The 21,713-nt window shown below is 42.1% G+C and overlaps 1 protein-coding gene across 1 annotated transcript in view; it reads right to left on the reverse strand.

Annotated features, from left to right (window-relative positions):
* Window positions 1-21,713, reverse strand: part of si:ch211-132g1.7 (prostaglandin F2 receptor negative regulator) — a 58,090-nt gene that overhangs the window by 14,177 nt on the left and 22,200 nt on the right. Inside the window, exons 6-11 of the mRNA XM_037761954.1 lie at window positions 15,501-15,647; window positions 15,249-15,409; window positions 15,060-15,177; window positions 14,312-14,531; window positions 14,032-14,219; window positions 9,659-9,778 (exon numbers count right to left, since the gene is read on the reverse strand). Coding sequence (XP_037617882.1) covers window positions 9,659-9,778; window positions 14,032-14,219; window positions 14,312-14,531; window positions 15,060-15,177; window positions 15,249-15,409; window positions 15,501-15,647 — 954 coding nt within the window. The remainder of the gene's footprint in view (window positions 1-9,658; window positions 9,779-14,031; window positions 14,220-14,311; window positions 14,532-15,059; window positions 15,178-15,248; window positions 15,410-15,500; window positions 15,648-21,713) is intronic.

The following is a 21,713-nucleotide window of genomic DNA, read 5'->3' on the forward strand; positions in this document are numbered from 1 at the left end:
TTAAACTGTAAGCCCTATAAATGAACATTTACTTTCCCATTGTGGTTTTAGTTCTCGGTAGTATGAAACACTTCATTGACACTTCTTAATGTAATTATAATAAAGATGAATTATGTTTTTGGCTCACAAAACAGTCAAATACATTTCTAATCCAAGACGTTTCAAACTGCAGGTGAAATATACAGTTAGTATAGCAGGAATAATGTAAATTCCATCTCTTTTTGGGTTACGAAACCAGTTTCAGTCTCATCATAAACAGACTGTGTTATTAATTTAACATTTCTCATATATTTCTTTAATAACTGTTAATATATAGATCTTGTCCGATGTGTATTTGTGTGTACTGAAGGCCCACAGGAAGACTAGCAGCTGCATCAGTGGAAGCTAATAACAGATTGTGTCATATTGGTATTAGTATTGTACTAAAATAATATAAATGTTGACTTTTTTTAAAGTCTAATAAGCCTTAAACTCTATGGATGCATTACTTAAACCAGCCTTCCTGGATTGTTTTTCAATGCTGCAAAACCAAAGCAGTGTTTTTAGTGTTAACATCCGGTTCCCGGACCCGCTCCCTATGTAGATATTCCTTTAAACCTGAATTCTGTTTTGACTCAGCTTAAATACACAAAGACAAAACACGAGCATGTGACAAGAAATGCTAATTCAAACCAAGAAGTTTCAAACTGCAGGTGAAATATACATATTAGTTAACATGGAGTAATGTAAACATCTAACTTCCATCTCTCTTTGGGTTACGGACAAGTCTATTAATAGACATTTCTACCCACTGCAGCTTTAAGGTATTTATATAAAAAAAAGATAATACAGATGTTTTGGACAATACTGGGAGAATATGATAAATGAGACTGCCTTGTGGATTTCTATAAGCGATAACAGGTTATTCTACCTTGATATGAGTAGAAGTGTGAACAGAAGATGCTGAATTTTTGGAGAAAGATGGCATTGAATGGGTAAATTTGTAGGAAGTGAAAAGATACAAGTAATATCAGGCATCAGGCAGTTAAGGCTGGCAAGATATCAAATTTTCACTACACTATTATTGAGGCCCAAATAATTCACGATAACTTTATTATAGTGATATCTAGGCCTAGGGAAATTTTAAAAATAATAATATCAGTCAAATTATCTTTGTTTATTGTGCGTTTTGTCTCTGAATTACACTCAAATTACGAGTGTAGGAAAGATGAAAGAGAGTCTCTAACCATAACTGTATAAAAAAATCATTTAAGAGGCTCTGGATTATTTACACACTATTATATGTGTATTATTAACATGAAATCAATATTTAATTTTAATGTTATCATGGTTATTGTCAATACCGGTCTAAAGAGACACCCCATTGGGCAGTTTAAGTCAAATAAACACTGCTGTCTATATCTTAAAACATTTTGACACCTAAATCAATCAAAGCCTTGGGACACTCATCTGGTTTCTCCTGTTGAATGTCATTGACTTCCACTGTCAACCTAAACCGAAGAGACTGTTTAAAAACTTTAAAATCTGCAGTGTTCCCGGTCGGATCACACTGAAATCTGCCATTTCTAAAGCATTCCTTTAAAGCTGCGTTTCCGCTCCCATTCCTGTTTAACTGGGAGACCTAATGGAGTGAAAATGATGGCGCCGCTCTGCTGTTTAGGACTATCTGCTCAACAGTTTCAATTTGTGTTTTACTGTCCTCTCCTCTCTTCCGCTCCTGCTTTTATACTCTCTCTTTATGTTTGGTTAGCCACCATTTGCTCTAGTTTTTTTTTTTTTTACTACAGTATAAACGTCCAGAGTGAGACAGCGTTTGATGTTTCAGTCGAGACGCTGCTTTCGCTTCTGCTGAACACCTGAAGTGGATTTTTTTTTTTGCAGTCATCGAGAGGCCACCGAAAACAAGAAAGGACTTTTTTGACAACAGATGAATAGATAGTGAAAGAATGGAGCTGGAACATAAATAGCATGAAGGCTAATAGGAAGTTTGCACCAGCTCTGCATTCCTAACTGTTCATATAACGCTGTCACTAGCTTTATTAAAGCTGTGGTGGCTCCGACTGGAACCATTTAAAATGAACATCAATATTATCAGCTGTTGAAACAGTTAATGGAGTGAGAATCATTCATTCCCTCACCACTTCATATTAACTGTCCGTCCACTCTTCCCATTCTTTCTCTCCTCCTCAGGAAACTTTGCATGCTGTTCTCGAGCCACTCTTCCTCCATTTACTGCCTCCTCTATTCACTCCCTTCCACTCTTGCTCACTCTAACAATCTGCTTAGCTCCCTCCACTTCTCCCCTATTCACTCCCACCTTCTCTGCCTCTCTCTCCATCTCGCCGTCTATTCTTCCTCTACCTCGTTCTGTCTCCCCGGCCGGCTAACGGAGCGTGAGATTGGCTAATTAACGGCTGCCTGTCGGCCCTGCAAAGACAGCTGGGTAATTTGGTGAGAGTGGAGAGGGAGGGAGGGAGGAAATGAGGAGTAGAGGAGCCAAAAGGAGGAGAGAAGGATGTATCATTAAACTTACCACACAGAGTTATTTTAAAATATAGTTCACGTCGCCAGGTGTTTGGCAAATGTGCAAAGATCCAGCGTACATGTTGTACTCCTCATTAAAACGCATGGATGTTATTTGCAGTCATTAGTGAATGACATACTAAAGGTGGGAGAGCATGCAGGGATGTGTGATGCAGGCAAAACTGAACAAGGTCCATATAGAAATGTCAGCTGACAGACTTTTTAACATTAGCTTCATCCTGTTAAAGCTGCTGTAATTCATTTTTAGGCCAGCTGGGGGCAGCGAAACAAGCTGTAAACACAAGACTGACACATTACCACCTTACAGAGTTATAGCAATTATAGAAAATGTGTTAGCAAACAGCTTCCCATCCAGCAACGTTGACTCCTGAAGGAAATATCTGACTCTTTAGCTGCTTTATGCTCCACTATGTTCACCAGCTAGTCGCTATCTTTATCCTTCTGCTGTTTAATGCTGGGCAGGTAGCGAACAGTCGGTTTATAAGAGCCTTTTTGATGAAAACAGCTGGCTGCTGCAGCTGGAAACAATGTTCAAACTGAACCAAAAAAGTAAATGTTATGGGGACATTATTGTAGCAGAAGTATTTGCAAATGTGCATGAAGCGATGTGTAACTGTATCGCAATATGTGTGTGTGTAATTAGATTTTTAAATGTGTAAAATAATCTCTAAATGCGTGCTACGATTTGTGAATGTGTACAGGAATCTGCAAATGTGTGTTCAGAATCTGTGGAATCAGATTTGTAAATGTGAACATATAACTGACTGAAAAGTCAAAGTATTTTACTCCTAGAGTTGGAAATACAGACAGATCATCAGTTAGAACTCAGCAGGCCTCTCAATTGGGTGTCTTTTTACGCCTGGCATCTGCCGTGCCAGAGATCGTCAAATTCTGCTACAATAATGGCTCCGTAAAATGTGCCGTTACACCAAAACAATGAGCCACAAGAAGCTAAAGCTCTCCTCAGAGCTGAGGGGGACTGCAGAGTTTGATGGAGTGAGCCTTTTTAAATTACACAAAGCCATTTGATCCATGGCTAATATGAAACTATTGGTAAAACTGGTGCAGCTTTAAAGCGATACTTGTTTTGTTACTAAATTCAAAAGGCAGTAAGTTAAAGTACGGAGACCATGGGAGCCGTTCTTGTTGTGTTCTGCTCCACAAGAAATGTCAGTTACAAGTGAAGCCGATTGACTTGAGGAGAAGTCGCCAACTGAACTGCCAGTCGTTGGTTGAAAGTACAAGTACAAAAGTAATACTTGTATTGAGCTCATTTTTTTATAACATGTAATGGTTGTTTCTTCAAATTGCAAACCGATCAGGTTTTAATAATCAGCTTCCACTTCAAAATCTCCTTTTAGAAGCAAATTTAACATACATGAAATGGTAATTTATTGGGTTTTCATTAAATGCCTGATAACATTTGTTATAGTGAACTAAACATACAGTTTTAAAAAAGGACTAAATGAAATGACCACAATGTGATAATCTAAAATACTAGCACTACTGTACTCAGATCCAAAAACTGTTTTTCCAGCCGTCGCTCTCTGAAAAATGGAGAAACCAAAGAGATGTTTGGCAGACACATGGAGGGGTAATTGCTCCACTAACGACTAGCGTTTAAAAGAATGGTAATAAAAATGAGCGCCAAAACTGACTCCCCTTTTTCTGGGAGAAACACCTGCAGGTTTTTTAGCAGGTGCGTACTTGTCTGCATGTACTAAAGATTATACCCACCCACCTTTCAGTAAGTTATGCTTTCCAAGTTAATATGAAACAAAAAAAAGGCGAATTCCTAGATTACATCACAGTATTCAAGAGCATACTGATGCGAGCTATTTAAGAACAGGGTGTTAAAACAAAAAATATGTAAAATTTATACAAGTAATAGTATCATTTTCATTATTATTTTTTTTATTATAATTATTGTTTTTATAATTATTAATTTGTAATTTAACATGTTTGTTTATATGCATGTTTTGCTTGTAAAAATAATGCCTCATAATAATTAATATTGGGCGATACAAATAAAATTGACTTGACGAATAAAAACACTTGAAACAAGAATACAAAACGTCATTTTTGAACACATAATTTGCATTATTGTGATCTCTGGTTGAAAGTTTAGTTACTTGATTAGTCCCTTTAACACCATTTTTTTTACACTGAATCCAAATGAAATCATCTTGATCGACACTTATTTTCCTATTATTATTTTCCGAGCCTAAAAGCAGCGACTGGGTGTGAACAAACGAAGTACAAAGCTTTATTTTCTCCCAGGAGGATCAGAGGCAATATGCTGTTATTTTAACAACAGAACCTCAGAGCAGAAAAAAAAAAAAAAAAAAAAGCGATATGTAGAAACTGTCACCGTTTCAGAGCTTCAAAAAGGAAAGGAAAATATCTCTAACGGTGATGTCATCTCACTACCGCTGATTGCAAGTGCGCAGAGTCTCACAAACACACACTGCAACGACATGCCAGTCATTCCAGTGGTAATGGATGCTGTGTGTCCGCAAGCAGCAGCACGCGGAGATAACGAAGCAAAACAACACGGGGTCAAAAAGTTAGACACTTAAACACAAACATGCTGAAAACACAACTTAGACAGGATCCACGATTGCAAAAACTGATCAAGAAATCAGCCCAAACTTTAATTCTAATGACCGCAGTGACGTCCAGTCCTCTAAATCTAAATATTTGACTTATTTATACACATTCAATTCAATGTCGTCACTGGTGGGAACTCTCCAGACAGGAAGTGATGAAAGAAGCGACCACGACTGAAACCTGAAAGTGAATTAAAATCCACTGATCAAGTCTCTCTCAGGCACCCCACCGGATTACCTAGCAGCTGCTGTCTGTGGGTATCAACGAGTGAAACTGCAATTTAAACATTAACAAGATTAAAAATCTGAAGCCTAACAAGACGTCTCTCGAAGCTACGACGTTCGTTACAGCCAATAAGTGATGCAACAAACACTATACTGATGATTTAACTGTTTTCTAAGAGGCACAGCCCACCAGCGGGTTTCAAATGTTTTCTTTTTTTTTTTTAAATCACCAAAATTACACCATTTATCATAGCCACAAACTGAAATTACCGTCAGATTTTAAAATTTCCGACAGTCCTTAAACGAATCATGTGTGCGTCAGGAAACGTAACCAAACTGAAGCTTAAAAAAATCAAATCAAAGATCAAAATCAATTTATTCTACATGTCTCATTTAAAAATTAGCTAAAAATAAACCGTTTGCATTAATTAGATCCTGTCAAAAATATTAAATTCTGCGTTCCACAGCGCAACTTGTACTCCTTGATTGACTTGGCTGAGACCAACAGTTGTGTGACAAATAAATCTGTGAACTTCAACTGAACTGCAGGCTGTTTACACAGAGCACAGAGGAGAGTAAGTTGTAAAAATGTAAATAGTTCAACATGTATAGCATGTGGAGCCCAATTTCTTTCCCCCCAATATTGTTAACAATATATTATATAGTGTTCCAAAAATGGAAAATGTACATATACAACATTTTTTCCAGGTGCCAACACACAAAAATGTTGTATATGTAGATTCCAATTTTTGTAAAATAATCAAAGAAAGAAATCAAATCAAACAAATTCAACCTCTCTTTTTAATGATTTATGGCATTAGAACTGTGTTATACTGCACAAAAGACAGTTTTCAGTTCTCTCTACTTCTAGCCATGACTGTGCTGTTTCCATAGAGGTACAGGACGTACATATTTGGAGTGAAAAACAAGGCCACAGTGAGTCAAATGTGACCGGAGCAAAAAAAACGCCAGTATTCTGAGGGTTAACAAGACTACAGCCACGCTACTGCAGCAGCTCTGTGAGATTTAACCCAATGACCCCAAAGTCCAACCACTCTTTACCCATAAGCCTCGCTGCTAGTCAGGCCAAACCTGGTAAAACTGTAATTAGTGACACAATGAGAAACCTAGTGCGGCTCTGAAAGAGATAAATGATCATTTCATTCTAACAGACTTCCCCACAGCGTTACACAGGTTCCATATAGTCTCTCTAATCTGTAATCTCTGCAGAGGGTTCATGTAAGGTCACACACACACATACACAGAGTTAAGTATTTTCCTGGGGGTAGTCAATAGCTTCAATAATAAATGGACTGCATTTATATAGCGTCTTTCTAATTTACCGGACAAAGCGCTTTACAATTTCCCTCTCATTCACACACACATTCATGGCTGGCAGGCCCATCGGGAGCAACTTGGGGTTCGGTGTCTCGCTCAAGGACACTTCGATATGCGTAGAGGAGCAGCCGGGGATCAAATCGCCCCACCTTGTGATTAAAGGACGACCCGCTCTACCTCCTGAGCCACAGCCGCCCCGATAACAAACAGTAAATATGACGAGCATCTGACGGAGCAGTGAGAAATAATGAGGGATATTTTGTGTGTGAGTGTGTTTCACCGTGCCCATCATAAAAACAAGCTCTAACAGGAGAGCTGTTTCCAGCCATCCCTGAGGAATGTGTAACACACACACACACACACACACACACACACACACATGCTGTTGCTCAACCTTTTCAGTAATATCCTTCCCTTCTTATTGTGTCAGAACAATGAGCTGCGACGGTGAGCCGTTAACTAATCAGCAAATGATTTGCAAAACACACACGTCAATACATGTTTGAACTCCGTGTATGACACAGCAGATATGACTCAACTGTATTGACCTCCAGTCGGAACACCAGCGTGCCGTCACACCCTAGGAAATGTCCCTTTTAGTGTGTGTGTGCGTGCCGTTGTCCAAACTGAGCAAGCGCCACACCTTTGTTGATGCACTCGATACCAGTTTGCTAATTAGTCACATTTACCTAACGTTCTGCATGTGTGTCATTCACACTCGTGACACTCGTCAGTCACTTTCTGTTACCCGGGCCTGTGTGAGAAACTGAATCAGTCACTAAAGGGTTTAATAATTCAGTCTGTACTGGCAGCAAAAGTAACATTTTTAGTGTCAATTTAAAACCAGCACTGAGTTTATTCCACTCACACGTAGCCAAAGCTTGATATATCTCTATTCCTCTGTGCCATAGAGCTCCATTATTCACCAAAAACTATTAAAAACATTATTCCTTCAGTACCATTAACCCTATTTTGAGTCGGCCCCACACACACCATTCAGCTGCTGGAAAAACTCACTAGAGCACCACATGTGTATTAATCCACAACTGAAAATAGTACCCAACAAATGCACTTCCTTTTGGTCAGTTCCTGAACACCACTTCAGTTTATCTTGAAACCTGATAACACACACCATAAAACTATATGAGTCACAGTGACTGTAGAGGAAACGGCCTCAAATAATGGAACCACATACTGGACATTTCACCTAACCTGACCAGGCTAGATGGTTTGTTACACAGAACCTGTTTGAAAAAGGGCAGGCACTTTCGAAAAATACTTGGCAGGTGATTGGATGAACCATCCGTCAATCAAACGAAAGTGAAACTAACTGATGGCGGAAACATCAGCGCCGTTCTTTGTTCTTCTTTCAATGAAGAAAGGCTAACCTCTCCAGGAGCCGCTCTGTGTCGTCTCACCCTCTGATCTCACACACCTAAGCCACACCCGTAGCTCCTCACAGGATGCTGATTGGTCCGTGATCTGGCTTGCCGGACACAAAAGCGTTACTTGAAGCCCGACGAGATGGATTTTTCACGTGACATTTGATCCCGAGAATCCAGCTGCCATACAAGGTCACATTTCACCAAAACCACACAAAATCAACTTCCTGCATAGGTGTTTTTTATCCCTCTCAAACTTGTGCCGCCACCCCAAAAAAAAAAAACAATAGTTACATTTGAAAAAGTCAACAGGAGCGCGTCTTTCAGAACACAATGTGCCTGTTACTCTGGATAATCCACAGACCTCACTGGGGACACTTTAAAAGAGACTCTCTTCAAAGGTAGTCCCGATGACAACTGTTCACAGTGAGATCTACGCAGGAGGAACCAGGACACTGTTGTCTGTAAAGACGCATTTTTAATGATTTCTTTACCCGTGTCGACCGGAGCCGGAGACTAAATTTAGCAGGAGAATGGGTGACTAGGACGAGGGGTGATGTTTACTGTATTAAGTTATGTTGTTGGCCTCCAGACAGTTACACACTCAAAACACTGCACTGCCAATACTAATAATAATACAGTATATTTATGCGTACAGCATCAGTCCTTCCCATAGCGAACACGTCCATGCGTAACTTCCCTATCAGCTGTGATGCTGAGGGGGAATTTCTTCCCATGGTGCAGCTGTCTGCGAGATCACGCTCCACAACCGCCGACCCGCCAATCCCTGCAGCGCTCCACTGCTGCGAATAAACATTTATGTTGATGTATGGGCATACATTACACGCACACATACATCCCTGTGAGGACACACAGGTTGCAAAGGAACGTGTGTTCACATATGTTTCAAAACACTACAGGAAAATAATATTCCGCTCTGCTTGTGTTTGCAAAATTTCCAAACAACCAAACACACACATGAGGTCCGTCTTATCTGCTCGTCATAGAGGATGCGATATAGAAAACACATGTCGGAGCGTAAAGAACGAGGCACGGAGAGAGGAGGAGACGTGGGGGAGATGGTGACAGATGGGCAGAGGGAGGTGGCGAGCGATGGTGTGACGTCATGCGATAAGTTATAGAGTAGGGAGTGATGAGGAAGAGGAGGGAGGGCGGAAGATGGATGGATGTTTAGAGTGAGAGAGGAGAGGAGGGGGTGGGACAGAAGAAGGAATAGTGGAGGGTTACACTGCAGATGCCTAGTTTCAACCGCACAACCCACCCGAAGAAAGTGAAATAATTTAGAGGGCTGTGTTTGTGTGTGTGTTAACAAGAGCGAGCGAGCCTATTTCATCTTTACAACCATTTGAAATGCAGCAGCCACATCATTCTTATTAGCAGTGCTGTTGGCAGGTTTGGCAGGTGAGGAGCGCAGCACGAGTACAAAGTGTGCGTTTTCTTGATGCACGTGTGTGTGTAAAGACAATAGCAGAATACTCAAGAGGAAAAAACAGCAACAGTCGCTGATGGTGATTTATGAGTGTGGTACGTGTGGTCTACCTGTGTCTGCGCCGGTCTTTGGGGAGGATCCAGAGACGCTGAGCGAGCACTCCATCTTGGCCGTTTCCCACGGATAAACGCTGGTGGTGTCGGACTTGATGGAGACGGAGTAGGACGGGCCTGCAACACAGAAAACATCAGCTTAAATATGCTTTATTCAAATATAAAAAAACATTGGACGCAGATGGCAAACATCAGAGGAACTCAACGGAGATCAAAAGGATTCATTTAAACCTACACATACTATCAATTCTGCATTCAGGTCCCTGAGGAACAACACTAGATGTGTAGATGATTAAAATAGTGTTCAGATGGTAAACACGGCTTTAAAGATTCTCTGATATGCTGAAATCAACGAGGAGGAAACAGCAATTTGAGTTGTAAACATTTAAATACTGCTGCTGCAATATTGACCCCGTCCCATTTGATGATGTCATACCCAAAGAAATGCAGCGGAGAGAGGCCGAGGCTGCTGCTGCATTAGCCGTGCAAGAGGATACGGCCGACGGGGACCCTCCTGGCGCCAGAAGCTAGCATGCAATGCATCCTGGTACATGTAGGCAAGGCTTCGCTAGCAGGAGAGCTCAGCTTCCTCGGTCAATATAGCACGCACTAAGGAATTTATTGCTTCAATCGACTACATTTACCATCAACTCTGATTGGGCATCCCCATAAAAAGGTTGCGATTTTCTCCCTTTAAGAAATCATTTCTATCTTTGCATGTTAAGTGGAAACTCAATCCCAGTGGGAAGAGTGAAATACAGTGCTGCCAATCTGTTGCATTAGTCTGGCGAGCTAATGGTCAATAGTTGATGAAATACAGTGAATTTCAGGACGACTGCCTGTTAGATTATTATTTATTGTGCAAAGCTGACTTCATCACAACAGACATTTTGTCTTGTTACAGCAGGAAAAGCACAGGTGTTGCTAATGACATTAACAAAGTGTCCCCGTGAGTCATGACAGTGTGACAGTGAGCCAGCGCGCACACTACCAGGACCCATTAATTTCATCATTTACACCTGTTATCTTCCTGCTGGGACATGTCAACACACCCTCATTGAAAAAAAAAAAAACTCTACTCAGTGCATTACATTTTGTTATTTCTTGTCAAAATTTGATTGATGGTGCTTCTAGAAAAGATCTCACACAGGTCACCAAAAGAGAAACTCTGACTTGGGGGTCACCAAACATCCTGATCCAACCGATACATGCGTTATCTGGTTATTTGGTCTCTGTGAGGACACAACCGCTGGCTGAATGTTTGTGTTTAGCGGTCTGCAAAACATCAACTCTGACGTACAAATTCATTCAAGTGTGAAAGCTGCAGTCATGTTGTGGTTTTTCCAGCGTGTGGATACTTTCAAGTCGACTCCGATAACATTCAATATGTTCTGACAGTTTTCCCCGAGAATGCTGCAGTACTCATGCTGTCATGTGTAAACAATCTAGTGTATAATACATGCACTCTAGCTGCACAAACACCATGTGGATGGATATAAAACATCCTCCCTGGGTCTGGGCACTGGTGAGCTGCAAGTGAGTAAATCAGTCTTTTAAGTCCAAGAGGAGCATTAAAGAGACAGAAGGCCCCGTCCCAAAATGCTCTACATAACTGGTGTTTACATTAGAAAGCATGGCAATGAGACATCACAATTAATCCTTCTTTATCAGCAGCATATTTAGGAACTTATGTCTCGATTTGTTCATGTTCTGTTGCAGCACCACCTGCAAAAACAACAATCCCTTTTCTACCCTTCTTCAGCACAAAATACCGCCCTAAATGTTGATGTATTGTCTTCAATTTCACTGCTGTCACGACGGAAAGGCCTTTGAAACAGCTTTCAAACCACTCAACAACAATAACAGCCGTTTCATCAGCTTCCAAGACGAGCAATGCAGAATTCATTACTTTCACAATAACCGCATCGTGTCCAACCAACCTCATGATTTCAGAGGCTTTTTCCACTCTGAGGATACATGAAGAAGTTTCTTTTTACAACATGGGTTTGGTTGAAGCATATATGTATATAAGAAGTGGACGTAGTCACCGTGACGTCACGGTGAGACGCCTCGAGTTCGACATTTTGGCCGTCGCAAACAATGTTTACTGAGGTAATACTTACTCTAGTCACAAGATGACATGTTTTTCCTTCTGGCCACTCCATATTTATGTTGCTATCCATCTACAAAAATCACTTAAACACTGAATTATTGAACAGTAAATGTGCTGGTGAGACTTTAGATTTCCATATACGGCTTCTTAGGAGAAGATCCCCGTACAGGCAGGAACACCACAACACGTCTGAAACATTCAACATACAGCTGGAACCTTGGGAGGCTTGCCAGTTTGTGGATGAGCTCGTAACACATACACATATACACACACACACAAACACACGACTGAGTGCACACAACTTCCGTCCCCTAAGGCGAGTATAAGGGGTTCTTGAAAACTGCTCAGCTTGAAGCCTGAACGCCGTCAGTGTGTGTGTGTGTGTGCGTGTTGCTCTGTGTGGGGTCAACTCAAAATGTTCGACTTGGATACACACACTTGAACAATTGAAAGATCACACACACACGCATTCACACGCACTCACACGCACACGCAGGCAGGGAAAGAAAAGGAAAAAGCAGCGGTGCAGCTGGCTGATTGGCCAAAGGGCTTCACTTTGAAGATGTCCCAGAGAGAGAGGGAGGGAGGGGCGAGAGAGGTAGAGGGAGACAGTGGAAGGATGGCGGAGAGAACGGGGGAGGATACACGGCAAATGATAAGAGAGAGATAGAGGAAGTAATGCTCAAGGGCTGCTGCCCTCCCCAGAGAGAGATGGAAGAAAGAGAGAGAGATGGACTGAAGACTTTCTGCACCGTCTCTGCGTCTTTTTTTTCCCTCCTACAAACCTCATTCAGATGCTTCAAAATGTGTCTTCTATCAAAGACGTGTTACAAAGTAATGTGTGGGGAGGTTACAGCTCGACATATACTGGACATAAGTATGCAAATATAATTCAAAGCGGTAAGCACCCACCGCATACAGCCAGGTGTCCTTCCTGCGTTTGTCAGTTTAAACTGTGTTGCTTTTAGCCTGGATTATGACTTAAACTAATTCATATGTGTGTAATATTACCATACGATAACCACACAGAGCTCTGATTGGTCAGTAGGAGGTGCTTTCATACGAGCTGATCTCTTATCTGGAACATAACCTGCTCCGGAGCAGGTTAGCTGTTCAGCATAAGTTACCATGGCGATCTAACCCTGGGTTTACCCTGAAGTTAGTTATGACTTTCATTGTGAAGCACTCTAACCTTCCTCCCTCTCCTCTTTTTTTCCCTTCCTCACTTCTTCCCCTTTCCCTCTCTCCCCACATTGTTACCACTTCTCCCCTTTCCGCCTCACTCTCCGTCACCTTTCCCTTTCCTCCTCCTCGGCCCCACTTCACCACCTCCCTCTCTCTCTTTGTCTTCCTCGTTGTCGCCCAATCCCTCCTCTTCCTCCTCTCCTTTTCTGACGCTCCCGTTCCTCCTCCCGTCTCCCACTTCCCAGTCAGATCAAAGAAAGTTAAGTAGGCCAGTGGCTGTGGTGGGCGTCAAAGGGCTTAAGGTGTGTGTGTGTGTGTGTGTGTGTCTTTATTTTTGCACATTATTAGATAATTTATGTTGGTTATCATTAAGGCGGAGGGGAGGATGTGTGTGTCTAGAAATGTACGGAACAGAACTGCTAACACATTTCTATGTATATTTCTTCAGATTGTTATGAAAGTTCAATTAATGATGAATCTTACTACAGTGTTAGAAAGTATCCCAACGTTTAGTCTTCTATTATGCTCTTTGTACACAGCACAACATATTAATAATCTTAATATTTGGAAACAAGTAAGAGAAAACAAGAGGGTTACGTATGGGACACAATTAGAAACAGGAAGGAGTGGGACAGTGATGGCACGGTGGGAGTAAATAAGCCTCAACAGAGAAGCAAAGTGGGTCGGTTTAAGTGTTTTTTCCACTCTAAATTCCCCTCCTGGTGTCCCCCATGGGACCTTATTTCGGAAGAAATATCAACAGTAGTCAACGGAGAGAGACAAATAATTTTTTTTGGTCCTGTTTGAATTGCGCCATGAATCCCACATATGATGTTCGTCAATTTAAAACATCATTTTTCAAGTCAAGGCATGAGATCAGAGACCGACTACAAGCGCAGAAAACTAAATCCAAAGCACGCTGATACAGTGTTGCACCTGCAATGTTTTTCCCCCCACAAACAACAATTCTGTGGGAAATGTCAATTCCTGTTTTAAGCTTTGGCGAAGTTCTAAAATACTTTTTGAAACTCAATGAAAGTTGGACAAGTGAACACAAAACACATTGACGCACCATTTTCTTGAAAGTCGATCTTGACTTTGTTGGACTCTGCGCTGGCGGCTTTGGTCCACGCTTGCCCCGGCTGTTGTTTGGTCCACGCGGTGATGTCGCACCAGTAGTAGCCTCTGTCGGACAGCTGGACGCCGGCCAGGCGAAACTGAAACTCTGCCGGACCGGACTTCGTCAGAACCAGACTGTCTCTGAGTGGACACACAGAGAGAGAGAGATGAATGCATTTCAAAATAAAACGCCTGAATAAGACTCCCATGCATCACTGTGTGGGTGTACATACCTCCTGTTGGGGTCTGTGGCTCCTCCGTGCTGCAGGACGTGGTCAGGGCTGAGTGAAATGATTGTTTTCACCGGGTCCTCCAGGCTTTCCTGTGATTGGATGAGCACAGAGTAGCCCGCCTCGCCGAGGTTCTCAGTGGCCACGGTGCAGCTCATCTCAAAGGTAGCCCCGCCCACTGAGGCCTCACGGGTGCGTTGGGCCACGACGTTCAGAGTGGGACCTGAAATTAGTACAATCAACTTTAAGAGGGACATCATTCAGAGGGAGGGGGGAATCCCCAACAGTGGCCGACAGGAAGTGATTACACCATTCTTCGGATTCAAAGCGGGCAGTTACATCATGGCTCAATTAGCTAAATTGAGGTCACCGAGTGGGACTGTGTGTTGTGACTAAGAGCGGCTGAGACAAGAGGTCTGTTGTTATGTTGAAGGATTTCACTCTGAAGTCTGGAAATGATATGTAGACACGAGAGCGTATTCATAAAACTCAACAGCAGGGTTACTGTGACCGGCTGGCAGCGTATTGGAGTTTTCTTAATCATGAATGTGAGCTAATGGTGCAGCTTTTTCTGAATTTCTCCCAAAAGTACCTCATTAAAAATCTGAGAATACGACCTGGAGTACTTTTTGATTTCCCCAAGGCCAGATTCATTTTGCTGATCAAAAATTTGGTTAAAAAAAAATTACTAAATCATTTCAATAATATCATCCACCAAAAACAACAGATAATGGCAGATAAAGATCCTTACGTTTGGTGTCCCATCGTACAGCCAGCGGCGAGCTCTGGTACTCTGCATCCTTCATGTCACCCTGGCTGTTAACACTCCAAGCAGACACACTGCACACATACTGGCCCATGTCGACCTCCTACAGACAGTGAAGATGAGTCAGTGCTCAACATTACTACAGTCATTAAACACATCAGTCATTATATTCACCTGCGTGCGGAGGAATCGCAGTTTGAACGTGTCGGGCTGGACTCTGCTCAGAGACATCACGCCGCTCTTCAGACGGTCAGAATACATCGACCCCGGCAACAGGTTGCCGTCGCCGTCCAGGGAGCCGATGGGATGTGAGGTCTGAGGGTCGCCTCCGACACCTGCAGGTGATGGGACAGAAAACAATGAAATGGTAATTTCTAGTCTTTAAAAAAAGAAAGAAGAGATTTTGACAGGCTGAGGTGAAAGTACCAGGCAGTGTGGTGTGCTCCCAGGTGACACCCAGTCGGCCTCCCAGGGGTAGATGGGTAACGTTGGTCACGTGACACGCCAGCTCTGTGGGTTCAGCCGTCATCTGGGGGTTCAGGACGGCCGCAAGGGTCACCGTGAAGCTCGGTTCTGGGAGGGAAAACAGAAAATGAAACTCAATTTGTTATGTAGTTCAAACATCAGACACTTTCGACGACATAAGCAGTAACTCTTTTTTCATATAACTGTGTCCTCGGCTCTCTCTTTTTCAGCACAACATGGGCTATGAGAGTCAACACGTCTGCCGGAAATCTCATTCACCAAAACAGCAACGTTAAAGTCTTGTTTGTATAGTCGGCATTAGATAAATAAGTACGTAGAACATCTGATTATCGCTTTTATCCTTTTACAAAAGTGTCAAAAAACAACACAGTGTCTCCTTGATGGATCACCAAGCCTCTGCAAGCTGCAGCCACCATGTGACACCCTGAGACACTTCACGTCAGTAACAGCAAACACACCTAAAAACATACACAAAGCCTAAAGAAAGGCCTAAAGAATGGGACAAAAGCCAAACTCTAAAACCTTTGTGAGACCCAACAACTGCTGCTGAAAAGCAGGGTATTGTACTCGACAATAGCATGCAGCCAGTTCATTTAAGGTATGGTCAGTCTTACCATACTTACTAAACCCTCACGATTTCCCGGGAGACTCACGTTTTCATCGCCCTCTCGGGGTCACAGTTCTCCCGTATTTCTCCCGATTTATGGCAAATTTTCACACTTTTCCTTTTCGTTATCTCAACCTGTTTCTGGAACTGAACTGTGTATACAGTATAATCTTTACTGTTTCCACCCAGGCGACAGTAGAGCTACACCAACTGTCGTTTCCCGGCGGGACGGAGCAGATTACGCTCGCGACACGGCGCAGTTTGAGCTCATGTTTAATCTGCGCTCGCCACAGCGCGCAGCGCCCAGAGTTGGGCTTTGCTCGATGCAGCGAAAATCAGTCATGGCGCGGCGTGGTTTTGAAATCCTCTTTCCTTTTAAGGTCTTAAGGTTGACAAGTATGAGTCTCACAATCATTGGCACACCTTACAAATAAGACCCCGTCAGACATGCGTCAGTATCTAGACGTGCTGGAAATGTTACACGTGGATTCGAGGTTTCAAGTGATGAATCAGCCGGTGACAACTCAAACCTAATAATACCATATATGGAGTTACAGTACTGTGATGATCGCCACCCCAGCGGGGCGTTTTCTTTCATCAGTCATCGCCAGGTTTTGTCATTTAACAAAAGAATCTCCACACAAATGCCTGTTTTTTTTTTCTGTGGTTTGGTCCTAAGCTAAGTGACGGAGCCAGACAACAGAAATAGTCCTGAAATAACACTGTTTCCTGTGTGAGATGAGGTGTGTGTCACAGTGTTAATAGTGTGTGTGTGTGTGTGTGTGTGTGAGGGGCACGTCCTCTCAGTCAGACATCCAGATTGCACCTTTACGCCTCAATGAGCAGGAAACACACAGAAAGATTTCCACCTGCCTGACTGTGAGTTATCCAACACACACACACACACACACTGACACACTGTGTATGCATATACAAGCTGTTAGTGACACAAACCACACACACACACACACACACACAGACAGCGGAAACAATAAGCCCATACGTAAAAGTATGCCTGAGAGTGTGTTTGGCAAAGGAGGGGTTTTGCGTGACGTCAGACACACACACACTGACTCATGCACTGTCACCATCTGCTGTGAAACGCACACACACGCACACACACACACACACGCACTTTGATCGATGAGAGTGTGTGAAGCTTCTCTGCCAACTAGCCACGCGCCTCCTCTCTCTCTCTCTCTCTCACTGAAATGTTGCCTTATTTAGAAGGGGGAAACTTGTCACCAGTTCAGCAGCTCTGGTACTGTACAGCACCAGTATAGCACAGTATACTGGATCTGACCAATATAGGGTTTGAAAGTCAATACTTACACATGAATATATTTTAATAAATCCAACAATCACACTTATATATTTGTACAAATACCTCAATACAAAAAAAAGACAATTTAGCTTCTTTTTTTTACAGGATAACAATAAAAATGAGCCTGCAAGTTTCATCAAATTGGACTTTAACTCAATAAGAATAGACAATAAGTTAGGAAAATATGATGATATATTGTCAAAACAATATAAAAATGTCTATTTTATATATATTTTTTTATATCATTTCTATCGTGATATAGGTTAGGTCTTTATTTATTTATTTTTCCTCTATAATTTTCACTTAAAAATGTTAATTTTGTTCTTAAAATGAGAAAATACTTTTCATTTTGTGAAGTATTTATTTCACACAGGCGTATACAAAAATAGGCTTTACCATGTGGTTATTCCTTATAGGCTATTTATTTCTTGAACTACCAGAAAACATGCTATATCGTGATATATATCGTTATTACAGTACTCAACAGAAGTTATCCAAATCAGCAGCTCCTTCTGATCTAGCAGTTTTTTTATAATCATTTATAGAGTTAGTATGTTTTTTATTTAGGGCTCAAAATAACCAACAACACATCCCACTGGTTTCAGGCTTATTTTAAAAGGTTAATCCTTTATAGCTGTTGGCAGCTGGTATTTATTTACATGCAGTGTACTGTCCATGTAGAGCAGATGAAGCAGGCGCTAAATTTGAATACAAATCAGCTGTTTGATTGGTTATTCATATGTTAATGCATTATTTATGTCATACATGAAGTATAAATACCAAACACTTTCTCAATAAATCTTCTCAAATTGATAATCTGCACCTTTTCTCTAATTTAATACATTTGTGGTGCAACTTTATAGGTACGGTATAATGGATGAAATACTGGTTGCACAATGTTTTACTAGGATTATGATGGTTTTAATTAGATTTTTTAAAGGGAGTTTGGTGACTTTCTCCCTGTGTGATAAACAAGTATATTGGAATTGCTGTTAGATAAGATCTTCACAAACATAGCTGACATACTTCTGGTTGAACTGTCGGTATAAAAAGCAAACTTTCTCTCCCCTCCGACTCTCACTGTGATTAGTTATTTTGCTTTTTTCCGAATACGATGACACAACACGGAAGGTTCTCCTACAGACAGATCCATATCACGACATAAAGTGACACTACACAGACTGTGCAATAACAATCCAGCAGATATGGGAGTGCACTACAAGCCCTGTAGAACCAAAACAACCATCCAACTCCCTGCAGTGTCTGTAACTATGAAATATTAGAGTCAGCGACGCCGCCGACCTCGGGTCACGAGTCGGACTCTTCCGGCCGTTCCGCACAGAGTTTAGCAGAGCAGCAAATTGTGTAAAAACAAGCGTTAAAAAGAAGAAAAGGCTCGATTAGTGTAGTGTCTGGCTCGGGGAGGCAGAGGGAGGAAAAATAGGTCAATGTCAATAACACAACAAACCGCTTTCATCTGCATCGCACTGCATGTGTTCGTTTTTAAGAAGCTAGAGGCTCTCGGTTCATTTGCAGCGAATGTAATATGGTGACATTCATTCGACTGCTCTCTTATGAGATTTCATTTTTATATTAGCAAAACACGCTGACTGTTCAAGTTCAGAGAGGGAAAACTGTTTTATTTTCACTGGTGATTTAATCTACCAATTATTTTCTCAATTAATAAACGATTAAAATTTCAGCAAATTGTGTCCTCGGAAGCTCCCGGTGTCGTTTTCACTGTCTACCCAAAGAGATTATTGTCCTAAAGATGGGGGGTCAACAGGGTGCCACATGGCCGGGCTTTCACCGGAGCGTGTTTTCTGCTCCGGCTCATTTACAGGTGGGCCGCACGCCATCATGGTAATGTGTTCGCTAACAAGCAGAAGAGAGGGAAAGCGAAAGCGCCAACCTTGGCAGCGACGGTGCCGCTGAGCTCGGAGTTGAACTCCCAACCACGGCACCGTTTCCAGGAACAGAAGAAAACGCTGTATTCTGCCAAAACAGCCAAAGGCATGCGAGACTCTGGTTTCGCTGGAGTGTGCAGGCGTGTGTGTGTGTGATAGGAACACCAGATATGAATAAGCCACTCGAGCCGTTCCCCCCCCTTTCTGTCAACACTCGGCGCGTCTCTCAGGACGGAGGGGAAGAACTGGCTGACACACACACCGAACAGCTGTATGCTTTACATCACAGATTACAGCTCAAACATGTAATCAGATTACTGTGTGTGCAGGCAGATTACAGTCGTCTGTTATTACACGTCAGATAAATATCACTGCTAAATATTTCAATGAATTTTTAATCGCTATTTTTGTTTTACAAGCAAACACACATGCTATGCACGTGTTCAAAAATGTAGGCCAACTTGTCAAGCCATACTGTATGATATATACATGTCTGAAGCTAAATAATAAATACTCCTCAAATAATATATAAGGAACATGCTGCCAACATTTACTCCACACAGACAAACTGGTGAATGAAGGTGGAAGCTCTCCAGCAGGAACAGTATAGATGCCGAACATCATGAAAGCACAGCTTGTGCGCAGCCCGTGGCGACGCGCAGCCTCCTTAATTTAGCCGCTTTATATTTTTCCACCGAAGGACAGATTTCCACTGAGTTTAGGAAAACTGCCGGAGAGCCGCGGGAAGCGTCTTAAACTGTGTCCTAAGGGAAGGGAAAATGCTAAGTGGGTTTCATCAGTCAGTCCTGTGTGTGAATCAAAGTTAGCGTGACGGAAGACGTTACACGTTCGACGGATGCTTTTGTCGAAAAAAAAAAAAACTTACAGTTTTCTCTCATTCACTTCAATGAGAATTCAAATACGTGCAAGCGCAGATTTCCTTGTAGAATAACGTGAATTCTACCTTGCAATCATGATAACGTTTAAAGACTCGTGGATCTATTACTCAAACTGGAATTCCTGGATTGTATTTCATCGTCTCGCCTCCACAGCGACGGTCTGAACATCTGGTGAGGGTCCCATGTACTCCATAAACACACCGTAATCCCTGCACTCACTGCAGAATGAATGGAAAGCGGAGCTGCTTTAGGAAAAGCTTTGAATTGTGGCAGAGGACTGCAGCGTTTTGTAATATTTCGCTGTTGGTTCGTCACTACGATCAACCAGCAAACGACCAAATACATTTTTAGTCAACTGACACTGACAAAAAGCATGAAACATGACTAATCCAAGAAAGAAATCTGTCCAGAAAGACAGATTAGTTGACTAATCGACTAAAAACAGTGTCATCTGTTTAGAGAAAAATATCATTGAGAGCAGCTTTAACATGAAGCAGTGTTGGTTATACTCCTTCATATCCACCTGGCCCTCGCAGGTCAGCTGTGAGACACAGTCCCTACGGGGCGTCTGCTCCGAGGTCTCGGGGTCTCCCATCAGTCACGCTGGAGCACTACCAAAACGAGTGGGGGTGTGACCTCGCTCAGTGTGGGGGAGCAGCTGAACACAGAGAGACACTCATATTGCCGAATTCCTCATCGTGTCGTAGCGTGAGGCCAACCAGGCTGCTGCTGAGAAACCAGATTTTTTATTTTCTACTCGCTGTTCAGAGCAAGCGATCGCAGAAATATCGACTGGTTTAAGTGGCTCAGAAATGGAAAAGTTGATCCTCATCTGGATTTCTAGTATATATATATCTGAGATCACAGTGTGAAAGCTAAATATGGACGAAAAGAAGAAGAAGCTGAAGTTAAATTCAGGCTCAGAGGAGTGTTGGGACACACTGAGCCAGGTGGGACTGGGATCTATCGCCTCATATACCTGGTGGCTGAAGGCTGGTGACTAATTGAAAGCAAGACTCCACTAGAAACAGGCAGCCACCTGTCTCTGTTTGTATCCTTTATCCAGGAAAAAAAAACAGGTGTTTGCCACCATCTAAATGAGTCAACATTTGTTATCCATTTCCTGGTTCAATCCATTCAAAAAGAGTCAAACTGTATAAAAGGTGAACATTAATAACTATAGGAATCACTAAAGACGATCACAACCCTACAGCTACAGATGTGTTTACCAGAGATGTGCTCATAAGTTTCTTAGAAATAAGACATTCGGCATGAAAAAAGCATAAAAAAAGGACAAATCTTAGTCAACTAAGACCAAAACTAAGGTGATTCTCCTGGTTCAACTTTCACCTACTGTGCTTGCTGTTGTTACGAGGGAGCAACGAGGGATTGTGAGCAACAGGTGTGCTCACTTCT

Source organism: Sebastes umbrosus, chromosome 24 (genome assembly GCF_015220745.1).
Source record: "Sebastes umbrosus isolate fSebUmb1 chromosome 24, fSebUmb1.pri, whole genome shotgun sequence".
Lineage (NCBI taxonomy): Eukaryota > Metazoa > Chordata > Actinopteri > Perciformes > Sebastidae > Sebastes > Sebastes umbrosus.